Source organism: Mustela putorius, unplaced genomic scaffold (assembly GCF_011764305.1).
Source record: "Mustela putorius furo isolate JIRA1106 unplaced genomic scaffold, ASM1176430v1.1 tig00003911_pilon_pilon_pilon, whole genome shotgun sequence".
NCBI lineage: Eukaryota > Metazoa > Chordata > Mammalia > Carnivora > Mustelidae > Mustela > Mustela putorius.
The window spans coordinates 2169786-2194927 of record NW_025422058.1 but is presented as its reverse complement, the minus strand read 5'-3'; the positions used below and the strand labels follow the sequence as shown (position 1 = coordinate 2194927).

At 37.7% G+C, this 25142-nt stretch overlaps 1 protein-coding gene across 8 annotated transcripts in view; it reads left to right on the top strand.

Annotated features, from left to right (window-relative positions):
• NAV3 (neuron navigator 3) overlaps positions 1-25142 on the top strand; it is a 597791-nt gene that overhangs the window by 409190 nt on the left and 163459 nt on the right. For 7 of the 8 annotated variants that reach the window (XM_045069074.1, XM_045069076.1, XM_045069075.1 and 4 more), the window contains 3 exons: positions 1745-1860; positions 23165-23273; positions 23969-24352. In XM_045069074.1, coding sequence (XP_044925009.1) covers positions 1745-1860; positions 23165-23273; positions 23969-24352 — 609 coding nt within the window. Of the gene's footprint in view, positions 1-1744; positions 1861-9417; positions 11086-23164; positions 23274-23968; positions 24353-25142 lie in introns of those variants that run through there. The other variant, XM_045069077.1, reaches the window with a different exon arrangement.

The following is a 25142-nucleotide window of genomic DNA, read 5'->3' as shown; positions in this document are numbered from 1 at the left end:
TTAACAAGGTTACATGAGTTAGTAAGTAGGTAGTTAGAGAGCCAAGTTTTACACTGAAGCCCAGTGCATGCACCCTTATACCATGCTTCCTTCCACGTGCTTTGCTCCAGTGATGCCATTTTATCGTCACTACTAGTAAGATTTTTTATTTATCAACTATTTCCTGAGTGCAGCATATTGTGAGACTAGGGCAAGGCATTGGGATACAATGAAGAGCATAAAAACATTTAATGATTGGGAAAAAGAGAACAAAAGAGGAGAAAAGTAGCATTCCTAGAGAATGGGGTACAAACTGGAAGATTTTTGTAATAGAAGCCAGGGTAGGGCAATTTCATGAAAAGACTAATGGTCTTCTGTTCTAAATGCTGCCAAAACATCAAGGAAGGTGAAGACTAAGATGTGTTGATTTTAGCAACATTGAGGTAAACTGGCCTTTATGGTACATCCTGTCACTTGGATACTATATTCTCTTTCTTAATTTTGCCATGCTTTTTATAATCAGTTTTAAGTTAGAATAAAATAAGGATAGTCTGCCAGAAATCAACAGAAACCATTTGTATAAATTCTTACATAGCTCTTTCTTTTCTGTATCAATCTCTGTATATACACATATACCCATACATACAGCATAAAGTTTTCCATGATTTCTTAAAATCCTAATGAGCTCAGAGTTTTTATATCTGTCAGATCAATTCAAAGTATTTTTGATGATTATGCTTTATTTCCTTTCAAACAACACCAGGATATAGAATAAAAATAACATATTAATTAAAAATTGATTCAGAAAAAAACATACTGTATTTTCCTTTCACATATAAATATTCTCTATAGATGTTTTTAAAAGTGAGAACTATTTAGTGAGCTCTTGCCATGGTCCAAACCCGGTCATACAAATGGGATGCCCAGCAAATGAGAAGTCTCCAAAGGACACAGTCTAGCATACAATACTATAGTGCCTTGCCTTCACTGTGTCTTAGTAGTTCACAAGGTAGATTTTTTTAAATGTGGTGATTTGGATCGAATATATGTAGATTTTGAAGCTGCATCAGGAAAGATCATGCTTCTTAAAACATTTGCCTGTGCATAAAAGGAAGGAGCAATGTATGAAGTAAGATTGGAATGTCAGAATATATGCAGTCGGTCTGTTGCATGCTTTTCATTTGGTTAGACCTACTCTCTACATGTTACTCACACACACAAATACATACCAATGCATACACACACACATAAACATAAAATATACAGTAGATGAAATTTTAATGAGAGTTTGGTTTTCATTGACCTCAACTTTTCTGAAATTTGTTTTTACTTATACTTCCAATTTTAGGATATATTTTCTAGAATTTTCATGGAAAAATAATTTTAGGGGTGCTTTCAGTACTTTTATTGGTTTTTCTGACAAGAACACAACTTAGCCAGACTTTTTTGTCTAAAACAGCAGAAAAAAAAGTTCAATCTTTTCGTCTTTTACTTCTCCAAAATACAACTACTGGTAATTATAAGCTTTCAAGTTTAGGAAAGTCTAGGAAATATGATTTAATATCTCACTCCTACTTGGGTTGTATATGAAAAGTATAATAAAGACTATCTCTAATAGATAGTTTTGGAATGTCTCCGTCATTAGGAAATGCTTACTTACCTTGATAGAAAACTTTTAACATGTTGATTTCTGCTTGTACAAGAGAAATTTGAGTCACTGGTGAAAACAATTGCTATATGTTTCTGTCTTTTTGGTTAATTTCAGATCGCATTCAGAAAATGAAGGTACCTCTTTACCATCTGCTGACTCCTGTACCAGTCCTACTAAGATGGATTTATCATATAATAAAACTGCTAAGCAGTGCCTAGAGGAGATATCTGGTAAGTGACCTGATTGATGGGTAGGTCAAACCTCAGAATTTTTGCAATCTCTCTGTAAGTGTTTTTATTAAGCGTTATTGTGCTACTGTTTTTTCTTAAGCATAAATGGACTGTGTACATCTCATACTTCAGAGATTCTTAGATATTTGGTTACTTTGCTCAGGGTGATCTCTTTGTTGTTCTGTGAAGAATTTTTTAAAGAATGGTAGTGCTTTTAGAGGTTGAGATCTTTAAGTCATTCTCGCCTTTAGTCAAGTTCAATATAAGAGAAGTTCTAGAAAACTTTCCATTGTTAATAAGACAGCCCTTGAATATATTTGGAGATTTAAAAAATGTTAAGGATCAGATGTTAATGCAAATATTCCATGTCCAATATAACCCTCTCTTTTTTCAATTCTATACAATTTAGAAAACTCTTACATGATGGCTCCAAATGTTTATTTAGGAAAAAAAATCTAATTATGGAAATATTTCATTATATAGAAATAATTAAAGAAAAAAAACCCATTTCATACCCAGACACAATTTGTCAGACTTTTAAGTATATAAAACACACTTTTCTGTGTTAGTCCAAGGTTTTTTTTTTTCCTAGGGCCCAGGTAAACATAGGCATATGTGGAAAACCTTTGGTGTAATTGTATTATATAGGTCCATATTTATGAGCAACTAAGAAAGCTCTTAGCAAAATATGTGCTCCTAGGGGAAAAAGAGTTTAAGAACATTTTATCTAAATGTAAGAATTCTTAGAAGTAGTGGTATATCTGTTATTCCAGTAAGTTTCTGGTCAGCCCTGGTAAATTCTGAAGAAAAAAAAAAAAATATTTAATATAAAAAAAGTTGCTATTGTACCCCAAAGATTCAAAGAATTGTCCTGAAGCTCATACAAATAACCATATCACAAATTTGGGTACTAAAGAGCTTCTCCACTTTGGTGAACTTGAGTACTTTGGCAGGCTGCAGTCATTAACACAGTATCCTCCAGTAGATAATGACCACATTGATAACACAAACAAGGGGTCCTTGTAGAATTATCAGTGGCATCATCAGGCATTAGAAGTTTGTGTGAAGATTACAGTGGGCCAGTACTGAGTAAAGGTAGAAAAGGTGATGGCAAGACATAGCAATCAGGATGGTATTTGCAGATTTTTCAGTCGTTGCGGGAAGCTTTGGCTTTCCCATAGCTCCAGGTAGTCTCGTAATCAGAATGATGATGGATATATGTATTGTGACTAGATATTTTAAAAACTTAATATGGCATGAAGATTCATATACTTCAGACATTTCTGTATTCATGAATGGCTTCAATTATGTATCAAGATACCTATGAAATACTAGAGCTCAAGTACGTAAGATGAAATGCATTTAGTACAGTTTGACTTCTAATTTTTATGGGAATTTCACAAGGAACATTGTTTCTTTGAAATTTATATATCACTGAATATCTCTACTTACATAATCCATATTTGATTTTTTTCTCTGGTTTCTTATTCTGTCTACTGCTTGATCATTTTTTCACATTTTCAGCTAATATTTCCATTTAATATTCTGCTGTTTTAAATATAACATTTAGAAGTGAAATATAAACTAAACTTGAACACAACATAATAACTTAATGGATTTATTGGAGGTATAATATTACTTTGCATTTTCGTTAATTATATAAAATTATAGATTTGAGTCTGTGATCTAGATAGGAGTATAATAAAGAAAACAGCAAATAAATGGTGAAATGAGTCTTATCTGTGTCATTTCTGTAATTTGTTTAAAATGATAAAATAGTGGGGCACCTGGGTGGCTTAGTGGGTTAAAGCCTCTGCCTTCGGCTCAGGTCATGATTCCAGGGTCCTGGGATCAAGCTCCACCTCGGGCTCTCTGCTCCATGGAGAGCCTGCTTCCTCCTCTCCCTGCCTGCCTCTCTGCCTACTTGTGATCTCTGTCTGTCAAATACATAAATAAAATCTTAAAATAATAGTAAAATAAAATGATAAAATAGTAAAAAATTCTCGGAGGCAAACTTGAGATTATCTAGAAGAGGATATTCATTTATGATTAGTAAGCTATAAATTGAGTGCTGTAATTGGAAGAATCTAGGCGAGAGTATACAGGTAGACCAGTGATGAGAGGATGATTAGCATACCCTGGTCTTTCTTCCAATGATCTTCTCTTCTTATCCCTTCTGAGTTACTTAAGCTCATGGTCCTACCCTCCATGCAGGCATCATCAATCAGTCTCTGCAGCTTCCCCACAGACTCACTTCAAGGCATCCCAATCTTGCTGATTTAATCCTGGCTTTTCAGTGCTCTTTCTTTTGGTCCAACTCTACCAGTGCTTCTACTAGAATTTCTAAATGCTGATTTAAATATGGATCCCATTTTAAAATTCTATTCCTATTGGGTCTAAATGGTGATCCCACCGCATTTCACTGACCCTCATCAAACTCTGTATATTCTTTCTCCATCCTGCCCGCCACCCCAACTCACTGAACTCCTGTGGAACTGAATGCAGTTTGACTTTTGCATATACCCTTTACTTTTGCTCCCCTCTTACTTCCTTTGATAAAGTCACAGTCCTGGTTATGTTCAACCCTCCACCAGTTCCGTAGCAGCACTGAATGAACCTGGAGGAAAACTCGTCCCATGGTGATGTGATTCACTTTATATTTATGGCCCCCAACATTTAAAGAATATTTAGTGCTGCCTAGCAATCATTTTGTATTTCTTCAGTACATTCATTCTTTTTTTTTTTTTTGTCATCTGAGAACCCTCTCAAACTCTTAGATGACAATTTTATACCTTTTCTTCTCAAACTTACCATTCCACTTCTTCTATCCTCTCCCTTAACTGATGACCTTGATGTTGATTTCATTGCAAAAAATTAAAGCAGAGAGATAAGAATTTCATACATACCTGCTACCACATCTACCCCTGCTACCACATCTACAACATTTATTCACATTCTTTCCACCTTTCCTCAGATTACTTTCTCTTCTACCTCCTTAATATCGCCCTCTGCTCCAAATCATTCTCTGTAGTCCTCAGGGTGCTAGTTATCTCCTGTTTTAATTTTTTAAGAAATCAAAAACAGAACTTCTCTTGACCCCTTCCTTTCTTTCTTTCTTCTCCTGATTTCTGTTGTCCCTACTGTATTCTGGCTGCTAGAGAAACCACAGACCACAAAAGTGCTTGAAATCATTGCTGAGCCCACAGAATATTTCTTCAAAGACAAGATGAAATAAGGGACGTGAAATGTTCTAGGAAGTAGAAAAATATACTTCCGGCCTCTGCGCTGCCATCATTTAGCTGAATTGTTCCTTGGTTTCCTTTGTGTGTGTGTGTGTGAGATGACTGTGATGCCTAATAAACTCACAGGACTGTTGTGAGATAGAGTTTTATTCATTCACCCATATTTTCAGTAATCTTCGCTGGGTACCTTATCCATGCTGGGCGTTGCAAGGATTGGGAAAACAAACATGACTAACACATGAGCCCTGTTATGGAAGGGTAAGACACAAAAGTTAACATCACAAATAATTAAATTACTAGATGCCTGGGAGCAGCTAAGTTAGCTGTGAAGAGTTAGATAGGGCTTAAAATCATATTCCAGGAAGAAACAACTTCAATGAAAACAATTTGAAAAAAAGATTCTACTTATTAATTTCATTTATTTTTTTATTATAAAAGTGGGAAATTTTCTTAAGTTTACTGGAATCTTGGTAGTTCACTGGTTTTTTATAACCAGAAATTTCAGTGCTATTGTTATTGTTGAATTCTTGCTGGTAATGGTTGGTGCGGGGGCCTCACTGGGGACTAATTCTGTCCTGCTCTCCAAGAGAAGTAGCCCTAATGATATAGAACTCTGATGGATTTAGTCTTGGCAGGCTAAGATCCGGTTTTGAGAATTTTTGAAGTCTATGCTATTTGAGGGAGCATGAAAATAATATAAAAATAGAAATATAAAATTACACGTAGTGTTTTAGGAAGAAGCATAAGCTGGTTAGAAGATCTGTATCTTAAGAACCATTGGCTTCATAGTAAATATGCCTTGATATCCTGGTATAGTTTTGGCTGACCAGCATCCCTTACCCTATCTGCTAATAATAATGGCACCTTAATCTTATTTTTTCTTCTTCTTCTTTTTTTCTGGTGGGGGAAACCATTGCCCTATCAATCACTGCTTTTGTGGTTCAAGTAAAATTGACACAAGCAGATCAAATCAGAACAACCTTTTCCCTTAACCACAGAGACCCTTTCAAGAAGGACATGTGGCCCAATTCAGGTTAGTCAGAACCAATGAGAATAAATCTCAGAACTTTTCCTAAGGCTATTAGAAGAGAGATGTGGTTTTTCCAGTAGACCCAACACTAATCAAAAGAAGCTAGGACCTTCCAGCAGTTACCTTCACCTTCAAGTGAAATAAACATCAAAAAACGGAACCAAGAGCAGGAGAGAATGAGCTCAAGGTCATTGTAGGTAATGTCTGAGCCCCTGTGCACAAGCGATGCCTAAAATTATCCATCCCCCTTCCCTGCATTCTTCTGTTTTGTTCCCCAGGAAAAATCCCTTTTTATGCTTAAACAATGTGAAAAGCATCCCTATTGCATGACCTGTAAGAGGTGTGACATGTAAAGATTCATGATACCATTAAGGAGCAGACTTGAATGTTTCACACTGAAAAGCAGGTTTACTAGATTCATGAAGTTAGCTTAGCTCTTTACACTTTCATTTACACGGTAATTCACATGAAGTTACAAAAAACACTGTCTTTGTGATTGAATGGTAGTAGAAGTTAAAATGGAGTTTAAAAATGGTGTGAAGAAACATATCAGAAATGAATGACAATAAAATGGCATACGGGAGAAAACGCAAGACCTTTTCAATTTGGTGACCTTCTATCCCTCAGAATTCTTTGTGTATATCATTCAAGTTTCCTATTACTTGTCATTTTCTTAGGGGGGAAACCTAGGGACTTTTTACCCTATCTAATAATGGGGGGGGTTCCATTAATTATTTCAGTCAGGTGGAAAATATTAAATAATTTGTGGCAATGGGTGAGTGAGCTTCTTGCCTATCCTTCAAGATTCATGCCACAACTTCGATACTCTAAGTCCAGCCAGAGTGGTGGCTCAGATTTTACTGCTATGGCTTGGCTTTCATTCTTACATTCATTGACAGAAAGAATGTGACCTCAGAGACTATCCCTTTCATGATGTGCCAAGAGAGCTTGCCAAATGTAAAGTGAGCTGTGTTTTTTAGTCCACTGGAATCATTCAGAAAAGTTTTTAGGTGTTTTTTGTTTTGTTTTGTTGCTTTTTGTTTGTTTGTTTTTGTATAGGTTCACCCTTGCCCCTTTTTTTGTGCCTAAGGCTTTTTACCAACATGTATAACATCTGTTTAATGCATTTTTTAACCTTTATCTAAAATTTGTACTCACTGAAAAACATTGAAAGTGCCAGACTGCCTTGGTATTAGCAAAGCTGTCATGTCATTTGTGAAAAGGTAATAACATAATTGAATGAATTTGGGAAATCATTTTAGAAGTGAGAATTTAGATGAAGCAGGATAAGGTAATGGTTACATGTGTTTTCTTTTCTGACTTATCAAACTTTGTCTTGAATATTTCCTGATCCATGAATCAGGATAGACCATGTGATTTAATTTGACCAATGAAATGTGAGTGGAAAAATGATGTGGGCCATTCCTGAACAGAAACTTTTAAGAGTCAGTTTGCTTGGATCTCTCATTGCTTGTTCCTCTGTCATAGTATGAACATGTCTGAAGAATCTTCCTCCTCTTTTAGCATAGGTCTTAGTATTAGGGGGAATTGGATTAGAGTTGCAGCCAACAGAGTGGATGTTCATGTGAACAAAAATGCATCTTTGTTTTTGTAAGCCACTAGAATTTCTAAAACATTTGTAGATTCAAAATAACTTAGTCTAAGCCAGAATTTTTCTACCTCGGCAATACTGATATTGTAGTCTGCATAATTCTTTGTTGTGGGGGGCTGTCCTGTCATTGTCGGGGTATCAACACCACTGGCCTCTACCTACTAGGTGTTAGAAGCACCACTGCCCAGATGTAACAACTGAAAATGTTTTCCGATGTTGCTGAATGTCCCCTAACCCAGTTGAATATCCTCAACCCAGTTGAAAAACACTAGTCTCAGGCTAGTAGTTATCAAAGTGGGGTCCCAGAACCAGCAGTATCTGCATCACCAAAATATGTTAGAATGCAGTCTCGAGCCCCTTTCAGACCTACTAAATGAGTAGGGATGGGGCTGGGGCCCAGCAAGCTATAACTCAATGAGTCCTCTGAGAGTTCTGAAGACTAAAGTTTAACCACTGGTTTAAGCTGATTGGTAACAAGCTCCTTTGTATAAGAAGAGGACATAATTATTGTTTTCACTAATTTTGATGTCTAAAGCATAAGAATTCCCTTTTTTATGAATCTGTGAGACTCAAGAGTACGCTACGTGTGTATTTTAGTGTAATACATGTCAGAGAAAATAAAGTTATATAGCATCATCAAATCTACTGTAGTCTTATAACCTGGTGATTTACTGGGTCGCAGTAATTCCAAATGAAAAAGAAATGTATTGCTTAGGAATCCAGAGGGGAGTGGCATTTTCATCTTTTAAAAAAACACTTTGTAAGATGATGTTTTTATAAGGATAATCATCAATTTCTATCCTCAGTTTCTATGATTTGACATTTGTACCCTCATTTAAGCACACTGCATATAAGAAATTAAGAAATTTATTTTTAAAGACCAAAGAATTGAAAATCAGTATTCACATTCACAGATTTGTTTGCTTAATTGCAATTTCTTTTCTGCAAATAATTGTAAAAAATTGCCTTTCATTTAATTTCCTTTTATATATGTGTGTGAAACAGATCTAGCTATGATCTTCCTTGGGGCTGATCTTAAGAATTAATTAGCTTTGCAAAGAAGATTATTATCATATGTAAAGGTATAGGCACTGTATATTATAATGCTAATTTATATAGTTAAGAAATTGAGCATTTCCCTTAGTTGAGGTACTCAATATGAAGTGAAAGCTCAGAGGTAATTTGATCTTATTAGTTCAGAAAATGATAGGGACTTATCAGTTGGAAAGGCACCAATATTTCTATGTATTTCTCCACTTTCCTCTTTTTCATATGGAATGTTTACGGGCAGAAAACCTCAAAAAAATTTTTAATACTCTTCTCCTTAGCTTTAAATAGTACACGTGGTCCCTACTAACTTAATAAGCATTTTAAAAGTTTTCCTAAATTTAGAATTTTGGGGTGCTGGTGAATATACACAATCAGTACAGGATAAATATAATAAATTGTCTGTTTTTATTAAAATAATAAATAACAAAGAGCTAGTGCTTCTGCAATAGTAGACTAGAAAAAATGCTCAGTATCAAAAAACACAATTTGTATTTTATATTTTTTTGTCACATACTTATTTTCTGCATTCTTGGACATCAACTTTTAATTATGCTTTGAGTGAAAATATTGGGGAAAATCCTCTTGAGTTATTTTCTTTGCTAATTTTTACAGGAAGAAGTCTTGATTTTTTAATTGTCCTGTTAGGATTTTACTAAATAGCTAAGCATAACAAGCCCTTGACAGATGAGGTGAAGTCTTTCCCTTTAAAGCATTATCTGCCAGCCAGTGGAGAGTGTCATGCTACGTTTTTTAGGTCCTTTACACTCTTGAATTTGATTTGTGCTTTTACAGCACAAATCCCAACATTCAGAAGGCAGATCTGCCTGCTTCAGCTGCCTGCAGCTATAGAGAATTAGTCTGTCATTCTCCGAATCAGAGAATGTGTGAGTGTGTGAGAGAGAGTGTGTGTGTGTGTGTGTGTGTGTGTGTCCGCATCTGGGGCTGGGTGGCCAGGAGTGATTTAAATGTGCAGAGGGCTAATAGTGTAGCCTCTCGTTCGGGCTTGGCTTTGAAACCTGTGGCATTCTAGGCTGGACAGCCGCTTTCGTGCTTCTGTTCTAATTTAGCAGGATGTTTGCTGCCATGGCAGCCAGCAGCATCCACTGCAGCAGCAAGGAAGGGCCATAGATCTGAGAATGCAGGTGGAATACTAAAGCCCCAGACGCTCGTGCAGCACTGGGCTTCGGTGCTAAATTTCTGCTCTTAGGAGGCTCCGATGCGGAGGCTGTATGCGTTGCAACGTGTCAGCTCATCTAGAGTCAAGAGCTGCAGACATAGATCAGTGAAAGGCTGGTGAGAAGTAGGGGGGGGAAAAGGAAGAAAGAAAGAAAGAAAGAAAGAGAAGAAAAGAATAAAACAAAAAACCGGGAGTGAGATCTCTGGTGCCTCACGTTTGGGAACACAGAAGTGATACAGGGAAATGTGGACCCATCGTCCTGCTGAGACACGTGATTGGATGAAGACTGGAAAACGTAGTTGGCTTCCTGTGCTACTTTCAGCTGGAGCAGTGTCTTTGGTGAACTCTTTTCTGCTTCAGACACACTCAAGCAAAATGCTTGTAAGTACTGCTGATTAGAAAGAGAATGTGGCAAGCTTGATTGTGGGCAACTGATTAATTGTACCATCGCTCTAGAGTCTTATGTGAATGTTGGCACCTGTTGGGATTTTTACTGAAGTGCATGTGTTAATTAAAACCAAAAATGCCAGTTGCTCTCTCTGTGTAAAAGACAATATGAGGTCCAGTTGAAAAGAAGAAGCCCCTAGAAGAGCCATGCAGCGGCCGGCTGAACTCTCTGTGTTTCGGAGCAAAGAAGTAAGGCGAAGGGGAGCTTGCCTTCAGAAGCAGAAGTCTCTGACCAATCTTGCCCTCACCAGCGAAGGGGAGGGGAGACCCACTGTGCGCATTTCCAACTGGTTTGGAAATGCCGCAAAGGCCAGCCAGAGAGAATCAGACTATGCGGAGAGGCGTTCGCTGTCCAGATTTGTCTCGCGCTCTGTCCAGTCCCTGTACCACACCGGCGGCCCGGGGGCCTGGAGCTTTCTGCCCGCTAGCCAGTCAGGCAGTGAGGGCTTGGAGGGCTGGTCTTCCAGAAAGGGCTTGGAAGGCGAGAGTGATGAAGATAGCAGGTCTGAAGATGAAAACGTGTCCTCCAGGCAAAGCAGCATCAGCAGGAGCTGGGCTGAGGAGGAGGGAGAAAGCTGCCTGCGGGAAGGCACAGCTCATCTGGACGAGGATGTGATCCTCACAATGCTGGGCGACCTGGAACAGGCACTTTACACTGACTTGTTAGGTAAGTCGGATTTGTTCCCCCAGAAGGAGGGGATTTTAAGAAGCTGCCCATTTGCATTGGCTAAATAGCTTCCATTCTTCTGATGGGATTTTTAAAGCTGGTGACTCAAAAAAAAAAAAAAAATTAATTACTTGTTGCCATTATTTTCTTTGTAAAGCTGAACTTTTCTCAAAGTCTATTTGGAGAAAATAGATAGCAGCAATCTGCCCTGGGCACTATTGGCCTCGTATCTGGGACATTCTAGACATCCATAAAGGAGTGGTTAATGTTTTACAATTGCAAACATGTTTGTTACTTAGTAATTAATGGGACTTATTTATTGAATTTTTCTCAAGGTGACCTCACCACAAACATGCAATGAACAGTGAAGGGGAAATGTCTTGGGGAAATGTTTTGTATAGTCAGTTTCTTCTGCTGCCTCAGTGGTATCCAAATAGATGGTCTTCGTTTGTACCTCAGTGACAAGCACCAGGCATGCTAGTAACACTTTCAGAAATTTAGAGGCCTCTTTTGAACAGCTTTACTCACACATTGCTTTTTGTGTGTGTGTGTGTGTGTTTGGCAAAAAAAATTCTCCCAAGTGTGTACATTATAACTATTTCAACTACTGTGTCAATGACTGTGAACTATATTTATACTTTACAAAGTAGGCCTTTTTGATGGCCTAAGTCTAGTAACAACTTCTCACATAATCTGTAATTAATAAACTGTGAAGATATCTGGAGTAATTCTTCTATTTTGTTTCAGTTTGGACTTTGCTGCCTACCTAAGTAGCCAGCCTGGGTCCATTTTAGTTGCTGTGTCTCACTGAGTGTTCTACCAAAGTGCATTTCCATCACAGGGTGTCTTCTGCAAAAATCCATAAGTTTCAAACTCTTGACCACATTGTATTTTGTTAATATGTATGTTTACAAGAAAATTTCATAAAAGTCTCCCCATGTTTGAAAGATTTAAACCTGACCAGTGATCTCTTTGTTTCTGGGTAGCTGATGCTAAATGTGGATGTGTTTTTATTCTCAGTGTAATCTCTCCTGTTACCAGATGTTTGATGAAGCTTTCTGGAATCTTAGTGAACCAGCTTTAGAAGAAGAAAGCTTAGAGAGACAGTGGCAAATAGTGCTTGATTTTTCATGTCTGTTTGGCTTTAGATGAGTAATGTTTCCACAGGCATAGGAATAGTGATTTCTGAATCTGAATCTGAATGCACCAGGTGCTCAGATGTAGAAGATTGACTTCTTCACCATTGTGTGGTATCTGTGATGAACTGTTTCTCATGAAAGTCCTCTATGCAGTACAAAGGCAGGGGAGGGAGTCTTACTTTTTTAGGATCTTTTTATTCTTTTGATCCTCTAAACTGCAGGATCAAATAATATTCATCTTTTGCCTTGAAAGTAGTAGCATTTATCTCGTTCTAAGTACCTTGTATATAAGTACTCTCGAAGATATGAACAGAGAGCAGTACCCTGCCAGTATTTGTTGGTTGCTCTGCTAAATTATACCATGCTGAATGTGGGTGTGTATGTGACATATGCCTTTTTGTGCATAAATAACTTGGAGCACTACTGTCAGAGGGTAATCTCTCAATAGAAGTCTGTATATTCTGTGGTTTTTAAACTGAGCATCTGCTTATTATATTTATGGGATTATTCTTTTTAAGGCTTCCTCCACCCAACTTGTGCCAGTATTCAAAATGCGAGCAAGGAAGTAAGGAAGAATTTATTCAGATAGTTGTGACATGAATAATCATATCAGGATAATGAAGCCCTCCAATGCAATTGCCTCAATAATGATGCATGTTAAATTGGCAAATATATCCAAGCCCAGAGCACACAAGAATTTCAGGATTTCTGCCACATGCTTGAATAGATTCTGCTTCGGACTCAAAATGGCCTCTTCCAGGTTAATTTTTAGGCCGGGTTCCTAGAATTCATCTCTTTAGTCTTGAGAATCCTAATAGACTAGAGTCTGTGCTGCAACTATATAGGAGAATATTTAAAAGGTAGTTGGCTGTGTTTTGGCTATTTTCTGCTCAAAGTATCTATCTTAAGAGAATTTGAAAATTTCCATCCAAATCACTGTTGGGGACATCTGTAAAATTAGGGTTCTCAAAATAAATCAGGCAGCTGTACTCTAAATAATAACATTTGCAAAGTAGGTGATGTAGAGGACATAATTCTCTGTGAATCAGGTTCATTCATATATAATTTGACTTCCTATTAAAAGATGACAGTGCTGGCAGTGTTAATTACAATGTATATAATTAAAGCCTAAAAAGTACGAGCAGGACCGCACAGATTAAGTGGCCCATCTACCCCTAAGCAAAAATGTAAAAGCTACTGGTTTTCCCAAAAGAGGCCTCCTGATTATCAGACAGGATAGTAAGGGCTTACACACATTTTCCAAAATGGCATATTCTGGAATTCACTTTAAGTTTTTAACTTAAAGGAAACTGTAAACTGCTTTCTCATTGCTTATAAAGTGTCTTCTGTAAGTGGGGCAAAGAGTAGGTCTCAACTGAGCCTTAATGGCTTTGAGAGTTTGGAAGTGAGAGGAGATATAACACTGAATGAATTTATCATATGTATTTTTCTCTGCTAACTTTTTTTGTCACTAATGTGTCATTTTACTTGTGCTTTTACATTTGGGCTTTTCAGCTGAGGCTCCCATCCCTCCCCCAATCTTCTAGACATCATTTGGATACAAATTTATAGGATGTTTCAGATTTGCATAATCCTAAAGGGGTTTGTAAAGTGTATATAATTGTATTTTGACTTTTGTGGGTCATTGAAAACATTCACTGCTTTAGATTTTGGCTTGGTTGTCATCTTCCATAACCTGAATGAGGCAGGGATTATGTTTTGTTCAATTAAGTACTGGGAGGAAAATATCTGTCTGGTTGTCATGAACGGTACAGTGCCATGTGAGTGAATATTGTGGTGAATAAAACCAAAGGAGGAAAGGAGCTTGTGGTTCTGAAATCGGAGAGAAGCTGTATAAACAAAAATGTATGCAGTTGGAAAAACCAAGGACCTAAGATGGCTTTTGGATTGGAAGAAGGATATTTATTTAATTATCTATCTATTTATTTATATTTATGTATTTGAGAGAGAGTGTGCATGGGGGTGGGGAAGGGCAGAGGGAGAGAATCTTCAAGCAGACTCTGAGCTGAGCAGGGAGCATGGCTTTGTGTGGGGCTCGATCCTACAACCCATGAGATCACAACCTGAGCTGAAACCAAGAGTCCAATGCGTAACGACCTGAGTCACCCGGGAACCCCAGAAGAAGGATGTTTAAAAGATGAGGATGTAAGAAAACATTTAGTGAAATGGAACTTCTGAAAATACAATGTTCCTATAATTTATATTAAGAAGGTACTGAAAATAATTCAAATATCATGCTAGGCTAGGGACAAGTGATTGAAATGCAACTTGATTACAGTGTAAGAGTTCTCACAGAGGGAAGGAGGCCAAGGACAGGTGATGTGTAATGGTATATATTGTGACCTTGTGTAGGGTCAATAACTGTATTCCCTCCTCCCTCCTGTAAAGGTCATCTCAATACTTCCCACCCTTAAGACTTCTCAGTTCTTACCATCGCTTAGAATCTTGTATTCTAATACTGGCTCTAGTGCTTCTCCAATTTTGTTTCATTCTGCACTATTTCTTTTACCCACTTGAACTAAAATCTCTCCGATCACCTCTGCCTTTCCTTCGGCTGTAATGATATCCTACTCTTTAAGATTTTCCTTACATGCTCCTTCTTTATCTTCAGGGTTTTACCAGGTTATTTAGAAGTAAAAAGTAGGCTTCTTTCTAGCCATTTTTCAAATATGCTGTTATATTTATGAGAAGGGTGAGATGAAGTTCTGGAGAGATTATTATTAGAATCTCAAGGGTTATTAACAGCTTTGAGTTTTAAAGTGATGTTAATTTATGAGGTTAAGGATTGCATGCCTTTAAATAGTGTAGGAAAAGTTTATGCCATGTGCATGAGTGTACAATACATATTTTTCTATCTTGATTATATATTAAGCATTTTTTATACTTTCTAAGGTTGAAGTAATAATGCTATTTTTAAGCATATTTTAATTGTCCAAATATTTTGTCAATTAAAAAGTAGACATTTACAGACTGGCAGCAGAATGGTGGATGTTTTGGCAACCACTTGGGATGAGGAAAAATGAACAACAGAGTGATGTTTGGCTGAAGAAGAAAATAGAGGAGTGGGCAGTTGGTGTGTTCCAGTCTCTGAAATTTAGTGGCCTACAGAGTAGCTAGGACCACTCGATGGAAATGAAAGGGAGGCAAATTGTCCATCCTCAGAAATGTTTTCACATTTAGACCTGTCCAAGAGTAGAAGGAGCCATCTCTTCCTGAGAGGATGCCTCTCCAATCTTGGAGGTTTAAGGCAGAGGCCCATGGCTATCTCCCACGTGAGGCATAGATGAGTTTCCTCACTGGCTGAGAGGCAAGGACAGACATTCTCTGAAATCCCTACCAACGCTATGCTGATATTATATATGTTAAGTGAGTGCATTTGCTGTATATATATATATTTTTTTTTTAATCTGGCATGAATTCTGTAGAAGAAAATGAACACATCAAATATCTACCAATATTCTTGAAACAGATTGTAGATATACATCTTCCCCTGTGTGATGGCTTTCATATAGAAGTTTAATATATGCTATTTTCTAACTTCACTTTCCCTTTTGTTTTTCCTTTCCTTCCATTCCCTTCTCTTTCCCCCATCCCTGTCCTTTACTTTCCTCTCTTCCCCTCTCCTTCCCATACCTTCCCTCCCCTTAGCCCATCCATTCCCTACCTCCCTTCTTCCCTCTCTTCCTTTCTTCGTTCATCTTTCCTTTTTTATTATATTAATTACTATATTAAATGTGATTGGATTAAAACTTACAATTAAAAACAGAGATTATCAGAATGAATAATATAAGACTGAAATTTATCTTGCCAATATGAATACATACTTTAGAGTCACAAAGAGTTTAAAAGTAAAAAGATAGAAAAAATATACACCATCCAAACACAAATCATAAGAAAGCTAGTGTAATTGCATTTCTATCAGACAAAGTAGACTTCAAACAAGAAATATTGTCCAAGTTAGAGACAGATACTTTATAATGATAAAGTATTGAATGTATCAACTGACAGGGCAATTCTGAACATAATACACCTAATAACAGAGCTTTGAAGTCCATAAAACAAAAACTGACAAAACTAAATGGGGAAGAAGATAAATTCACAATTATCACTAGAAACTTTAACAAGCAACTCTCAGAAATAGAACAAATAGATTTTTTTATTACTTGTTTTAAAGATTTTACTTATTGATTTGACACAGAGAGAGAACACAAGTAGGTAGAGAGAAAGACAGAGAGAGAAGGGGAAGCAGACTCCCTTCTGAGCAGAGAGCCTGATGTGGGGCTCGATCCCAGGACCCTGAGATCATGACCTGAGCTGAAGGCAGAGGCTTAACCCACTGAACCACCTGGTGTCCCTTTTTAATTACTTTAAAAAATTAACATATACTGGCCCCAGGGGGACAGGTCTGTAAATCGTCAGGCTTACACAACTCACAGCACTCACCATATCACATACCCTCCCCAATGTCCGTAACCCAACCACCCTCTCCCTACCCCCTGGCAACCCTCAGTTTGGTTTGTGAGACTAAGAGTCACTTAAAGATTAACTCCCTCCTGACCCCATCTTGTTTCATTTTTTTCTTCCCTACCCCCCAAGTCCCCCACTTTGCCTTTCAAATTTCTCATATCAGGGAGATCATATGATAATTGTCTTTCTCTGATTGACTTATTTCGCTCAGCATAATACCCTCTAGTTCCATCCACGTTGTTGCAAATGGGAAGATTTAGTTTCTTTTGATGGCTGCATAGTATTCCATTGTAGATATATACCACATATTCTTTATCCATTCATCTGTTGGTAGACATCTAGGTTCTTTCCATAGTTTGGCTACTGTGGACATTGCTGTTATAAACATTCGGATGCATGTGCCCTTTTGGGTGACTACATTCCTATCTTTAGGTTAAATACCCAGTAGTGCAATTGCTGGGTCATAGGGTAGCTCCATTTTCAACTTTTTGAGGAACCTCCATACTGTTTTCCAGAGTGGCTGCACCAGCTTGTTTTCTCACCAACAGTGTAGGAGGGTTCCCCTTTATCTGCATCCTCTCCAACATCTGTCATTTCCTGACTTGTTAATTTTAGCCATTCTGACTGGTGTGATGAGGTATCTTATTGTGATTTTGATTTGTATTTCCCTGACACCAAGGGATCTGGAGCACTTTTTCATGTGTCTGTTGGCCACCTGGATGTCTTCCTTGCAGAAATGTCTATTCATGTCCTCTGCCCATTTCTTGATTGGATTGTTTATTCTTTGGGTATTGAGTTTGATAAATTCTTTATAGATATTGGATACTACCCTTTATCTGATACGTTGTTTGCAAATATCTTCTCCCATTCTGTCAATTGTTTTTTGGTTTTGTTGACTGTTTCCTTTGCTGTGCAAAGCTTTTGATCTTGATGACGTCCCAATAGTTCATTTTTACCCTTGCTTCCCTTGCCTTTGGCTGTGTTTCTATGAAGAAGTTGCTGTGGCTGAGATCAAAGAGGTTGCTGCCTGTGTTCTCCTCCAGAATATTGATGGATTCCTTTCTCACATTGAGGTCTTTCATCCATTTGGAGTCTATTTTTGTGTGTGGTGTAAGGAAATGGTCCAGGTTCATCTTTCTGCATGTGGCTGTCCAGTTTTCCCAACACCATTTGTTGAAGAGACTGTCTTTTTTCCATTGGACATTCTTTCCTGCTTTGTCAAAGATTAATTGACCATAGAGTTGAGTGTCTATTTCTGGGCTCTCTGTTCTGCTCTATTGATCTATGTGTCTGTTTTTGTGCCAGTACCATATGTCTTAATGATTACAGCTTTGTAATAGAGCTTGAAGTCTGGAATCGTGATGCCACCAACTTTGGCTTTCCTTATCAACATTCCTCTGGCTATTTGGGGTCTTTTAGGTTCCATATAAATTTTAGGATTATATGTTCCATTTCTTTGAAAAAATTTGATGGTATTTGGTAGGGACTGCAATAAATGTGTAGATTGTTTTAGGTAGCATAGACATTTTCACAATATTTGTCCTTCCAATCCATGAGCATGGAACATTATCCATTTCTTTGTGTCTTCCTCCATTTCTTTCATGAGTACTTCATAGTTTTCTGAGTACAGATTCTTTGCCTCTTTGGTTAGGTTTATCCCTAGGTATCTTATGGTTTGGGTGTAATTGTAAATGGGATTGACTCCTTAATTTCTCTTTCTTCTGTCTTGTTGTTGGTGTATAGAAATGCAACTGATTTCTGTGCACTGATTTTATATCCTGACACATTACTGAATTCCAGTTTTGGAGTGAGTCTTTTAGGTTTTCCACATAAAGTATCATTTCATCTGCAAAGAGTGATTGTTTGACTCCTTATTTGCTGATTTGGCTGCCTTTAATTTTGTTGTTGTTTTTGTTGTCTGATTGAGGAGGCTAGGACTTCTGATACTATGTTGAATAGCAGTGGTGATAATGGATATCCCTGCCTTGTTCCTGAACTTAGCGGAAAAACTCTTAGTTTTTCTCCATTGAGAATGATATTTGCTGTGGGTTTTTCTATTGCTTGGGATGGAATGTTCCGAATATACTGTGATGTGCACCTGGTCCAGTGTGTCATTTAAGGCCTTTATTTCCTTGTTGATCTTTTACTTGGATGATCTGTCCGTTTCAGTGAGGGGGATGTTAATGTTCCGTACTATTATTGTATTATTGTTGATGTGTTTCTTTGATTTTGTTATTAATTGGTTTATATAGTTCGCTGCTCTTATGTTAGGGGCATAGATATTTAAAATTGTTATATCTCTTTGTTGGACAGATCCTTTGGGTTCGATATAGTGTCCTTCCTCATCTCTTAGTATAGTCTTTGACTTAAAATCTAATGTATCTGATATAAGGATTGCCAGCGCAGCTTTCTTTTGATGTCCATTAGCATGGTAAATGGTTTTCCACCCCCTCACTTTAAATCTGGAGGTGTCTTTGGGTCTAAAATGAGTTTCTTGTAGACAGCATATTGATGGCTTTTTTATTTTTTTAATCCATTTTGATACCTGTGTCTTTTGAATGGGGCATTTAGCCCATTTACATTCAGGGTAACTATTGAAAGATATGAATTTAGTGCCATTGTATTGCCTATAAGGTGACTGTTACTGTATATTGTCTCCATTCCTCTCTGGTCTACTACTTTCACACTCTCTTTGCTTAGAGGAACCCTTTCAATATTTCCTGTAGGGTTGGATTGGTGTATACAAATCTTTAAGTTTTTGTTTGTCCTGGAATCTTTTGGTCTCTCTTTCTATTTTTAATGATAGCCTAGCTGGATATAGTATTCTTGACTGCATGTTTTTCTCATTTAGTGCTCTGAATATATAATGCCAGTTCTTTCTGGCCTGCCAGGTCTCTGTGGATAAGTGTGCTGCCAATCTCATATTTTTACTATTGTATGTTACAGACTATTGTCTTGGGCTGCTTTCAGGATTTTCTCTTTGTCACTAATACTTGCTAGTTTTACTATTAGATGACGGGGTATGGACCTATTTTTATTGATTTTGATGGGGGTTGTGTGTGCCTCCTGGGTTTTGATGTTTGTTCCCTTGGCCATATTAGGGACATTCTCTATTATAATTCGCTCCAGTATACCTTCTGCCCCCCTCTCTCTTTCTTCTTCTTCTGGAATCCCAATTATTCTAATATTGTTTCATCTTATGATATCACTTATCTTGCAAATTCTCCCCTCATGGTCCAGTACTTGTTTGTCTCTTTTGCTTAGCTGCTTTATTCTCCATCATTTGGTCTTCTATATCACTAATTCTCTCTTCTGCCTCATTTGTTGTAGCAGTAAGAGCTTCCATTTTTTATTGCACCTCATTAATAGCTTTTTTATTTCAACCTGTTTAGATTTTAGTTCTTCTATTTCTCCAGAAAGGGCTTTTATTTCCCCAGACAGGGTTTCTCTGATATCTTCCATGCCTTTTTCGAGCCTAGCTAACACCTTGAGAATCATCATTCTGGACTCTGGATCTGACATATTGCCAATGTCTGTATCGATTAGGTCCATAGCCTTCAATACTGCCTCTTGTTCTTTTTTTGTGTGTGGTGATTTTTCCACCCTGTCATTTTATCCAGATAAGATTATATGAGTGAGAGAACAAAGTAGTAAAAGGGTGTTAAAGATGCCAGGAAAATGTATACCAACCAAATCAGAAGAGAACCAAAATTGGGGGGATAAGTGAGGGGGGTAAAAAGAAGTTTTAAAAAATTAAAGAAAAATCAATTTTCACATATATATATATATGCGTATATATATATATATATATATATAGGTTTATATAGTTTATATATATATATAAATTTATATATATACGCGTATATATATATGTGAAAATTGATTTTTCTTTAATTTTTTAAACTATATTTTGGGTATATTTTGGTCCCTTAGAAGAGAGTACCTCCTAAAATTTTAAAGAAAGAAAAACTTGTATATATACAAAAATAAGGTTAAAATGACGAAGGGATTGACTATGACTGTAAAGATGAAAATTTTTAAAAATTTCTAAAACAGGAATTGATAATTTGGTTGGAAAAAGAAAGTGGAGAGAATGTGCTCAGGCTGGAGACTAGAACAATACCCTGTGCTATATTTAGGGTATATTTTGATGTATTAGAAGAAATATTATGCCAAAAATTTTTTAGAAGATAAAACCCTATATGTATACAAAAAATAAAGTTAGATCCAATGAAGAATGAAATATGACTGTAATAATGGAGATTTTAAAAGTTTGGTCTTTTTAAGAAAGGTATTGTTAAGATAAACTAGTTAATAAAAGTTAAATAGGAAATAGGAAAGTTAAAAAAAACTTAGAATAAGAAAAAATTTAAAATTTAATCAACTTTGCAAGACTAAAGAATCATGGGGAGAAAGCCATGAATTCCATTCTTTGCTTTCCCTTCCTCTGGAATTCTGCTATTCTCCTTGAGCAGTGAGCTGGGTCTTGGCTGGATGTTCTTGCTGATCTTCTGGGGGAGGGACCTGTTTTAGTGATTCTCAGATGTCTTTGCCCTAGGTCCAACTGTGCCCCCCTTGCCAGGGGCCAGCTTAAGTAATCTGATCAGGTTTGTTCTTGGGAACTCTTGTTCCCTGAATGTTTTCCATAGAGCTTTGGAGGACGGGAATGCAAATGGTGGCCTCCCAATCTCTGGCCCGGATTAGCTGAGAGCTTGGTTCCCCACTCCTCAGTGAGCCCTCCTAGAAAAGCAGTCAGTCATTCCTGTCTCCCTGGCCTCCAGCTTTGCTCCAAGTGACCGAACATTTCAGTCTCTGGCACACAGCCCCGTTTGGATTCTCCAAACACAGAAGATTCCTGCCTCCAGAGAAGGAAGTTGGGTCTCCCCAGATCTGCCATTTATGGGGTCCCTGCTCAAAAAGCAGGGCCTGACTATGCCATGGATCACAGTTTAAGGTAACTCTGAGCTGAGAATCTGCTCCTCAGCTCCATCTCTGTAGCTGGCTTCCCCATTCTGATACCTGTGTGCTCTGCTACACTCAGACACCTCCGATCCTTCTGTGACCTCACAGCACCTGAGACCACACTGTCCCTTTGAGGGCTCCACCCCTGGTTGGACTCTGGAATGATGTCCCTCGGTGGAGCAGACTTTTTTTTTTTTTAAAAAGATTTTATTTATTTATTTGACAGAGATCACAAGTAAGCAGAGCAGCAGATGGGGCGGGGGGTATAAGCAGACTCGCTGCCAAGCAGAGAGCCCAATGTGGGGCTCGATCCCAGGACCCTGAGATCACGACCTGAGCTGAAGGCAGAGGCTTAATCCAATGAGCCACCCAGTCTGGAGCAGACTTTTGCTCTGTCACTTGTCGGGAGCTGGCCCTTCCTTCCACAGCCTCTCTTCCCGTCCCTTCAGATTCACTTCTCCACACATCCTACCTTTTAGAAAGTGGTCCATTTTCTGTTTCTACAATTGCTGCTCTTCTTTTCGATCTCCTGTTGGGTTGTCGGTGTTAGGAATGCTTTGATATCTACCTAGCTGAACTCCTGTGACCTAACATCATCTCAGTCTGCTAATCCTCTGCCATCTTGACTCCTACCCCTCATCTTTCTTTTTTTTTTTTTTTTTAAATTCTCTACTTCCTCTATTGTGTCCCCATGTTCTTTTCAGTCTCCAAATAGACCAGTTTCAGGTGGCCACTGGCTTGGAAGTATTACATGTCCATAATCAAACTCATTTAATGGTACCTCTGCATCTCAAAGAGAGGTGGTGGTTGAGCAAGGCCAGCATTTGTCACATTGGAAACCTGTGGGTTTCATGCGTATTAAACTCATGCTGGGTTTAGATGCTGGGAACTTTATTGGCACTCTGGTGTCACAGGGGTATTTTGTGAGTCCCTGTAGAAAGTGTAGAAAAATCAACATATTTTTATTTAAAAATATAGCCACGCAATGTTAATAGAAGACTTATAATGCTATTGCCTCTGTAAGAAAAGACCTCTGTCTTATTCCCCAGAGCCCAAATGTGTAATTGCTATAAGGTAAGTTTATCTTACTCTCCTGACTAGACCTAGAAATAGGTAATTATGAGATTAATTAGGTTCCAAATAATTTCAGATTTTTAAATTAAGCTCAATAATGTGGAGTACTAAATAGTATATTACTGAATTAATCACTGTCACTTCGCAATGATTAAGGTCATGGATCTACAAAGTATTATTGTATTATCATCACTCCTCATCAGTTATTACTTGTAATGATACATTTGTTTCTATTCACATTTTATTGAATGTGAATGTAGAAAGAAGAATTACACTTTTCAGAGAGTAGCCATTTGGAATTTCCTACCTATTGTTATATTTTTAAGGAGAAGAATTTATATTACTTATCTATGTATGCAGTTATTCTGAGATCAGTAAATGACTTGACTGGCAAATATATTATGTTACTTTTCCAGGTGAAGACCCTGAAACAAGAAGAATGAGAACAGTTAAAAACATAGCAGATTTGAGGCAAAATTTAGAGGAGACTATGTCCAGTCTTCGTGGGACCCAGATAAGCCACAGGTTTTTTTCTCAATTCTATATATTGTTGGGCCAATAAAGAAAAAAAATGACTATCAAGAACTTAACATCTTATAAGAATAAAGAAAAAATTTAATTTCCCCTTACTATTTTCTCACTTAAATTTTACATGACATTCAGCTGGCTACTTCTTAGCATATACCCTGGGACTTTTTTCTCCCATCCATCTCTTCTTCTATAGAGTATCCCTTTCAAATTAAAATAGCTACTGAAATTATCACCATCACAACCAAGTAGATTTCCGTGCCTGTGACAAAGAACAGTGGGCAGAAGTTGCAGTTGAAATGCATCTGGGGCAGGAGTGGGGATGGGGGGGGTACAGAGAGACTCTGAAACATAATTGGTCTCAACTTCCAGAATAGTTCTGGCAAGCCATTGGGGTTAGGTGAAGGGTTGGTTGAAACTGTGAAACACAATTTTGCTTTATCTACAATGTGACAATGACCTTTCTTTCAAAAGCAAAAAAGCAAAACAACAATCTTCTAATGAATGCCCCATCTCACATGCTGACATCTGCAGAGGTGTTTTGCATCTCATCATGAAAGTATAATTTGACTTTCATGAAAATGACATACTTCTAAGAAATGACTCAGCTCTAGCCTTTCCTGTCTTCATGTATTTTTGGTCTATGATCCCAAGTGAATCCGAGTATAGTTCTTTCTTCATTTGTTTGCCAGCACCCTGGAGACAACATTTGACAGCACTGTGACAACAGAAGTGAATGGAAGGACCATACCCAACCTGACAAGCCGACCCACTCCCATGACCTGGAGGTTGGGTCAGGCATGTCCTCGACTTCAGGCTGGAGATGCTCCCTCCCTGGGGGCTGGCTACCCTCGCAGTGGTACCAGCCGATTCATCCACACAGACCCCTCGAGGTTCATGTACACAACACCTCTCCGTCGAGCAGCTGTCTCTCGACTGGGAAACATATCCCAAATTGACATGAGTGAGAAAGCAAGCAGTGACCTGGACATGTCTTCTGAAGTCGACGTTGGTGGATATATGAGTGACGGTGATATCCTTGGGAAAAGTCTCAGGGCTGATGACATCAATAGTGGGTAAGTGGCCTTGGTCTCTACCAACATTACACACACAGGGAATGTTCTACTAAGATGCATGAGCTAGAGAAAAAGTCATTCTGTCAGCTCACAAAGTCATTAGAACTCATGAAAAATCGAAGGTTGTTTGGAGATATATCAGACCTTCTCTTCTGCTCATTCATGAAGAGTAAAATATCTAAAACTTCTATAAAATCTTTTCATTGTAGGCCCTTAAATCTTTCTGTTGTTAGTTGAGAGAACCAAATGTGCCCTGTGCTTTTTGGAGTGATTTTCACACAATTCTTAAGTCACAGATTTTGTAGTAAAAGACGTGGGAAGGGGACAGGAGGAGTTTTGCAGGGCTGCTGGATTTTATTTTTTCAATTTGGTTTGTCAAAACTGCCTCTAACTTCTTTGAAGACAGATATTTTCTAGCTTTCTTCAGTTATGCACCTCCAATCTAACTTGAGGGAAAATCGTTTTAAAATTGAGATTTTCAATCTCTTTTGATGGTATCAGATTTATTTTTTAAATCATAGCCTTTGTTTTTCTTCTGTTTTCTATTGTAATCTGCAAAAAATATTGTGATTATAAAACTCTTAAAGATTTTGGCAATGTGGAATATTCAGCCCAATCTGAAAATAAGCCCCAGTGGAGGCAATAGGATACTCTATTAAAGCTACTTCTATAAATAATTATAATTCCTTACAGATACAAAACCTTATCCTAACTAGCCACGATTGTATAATGCTAAGGAAAAGGGAGACTTGCATTAGAAGTCACATACATCTGGCTTCAAAACCTTGGC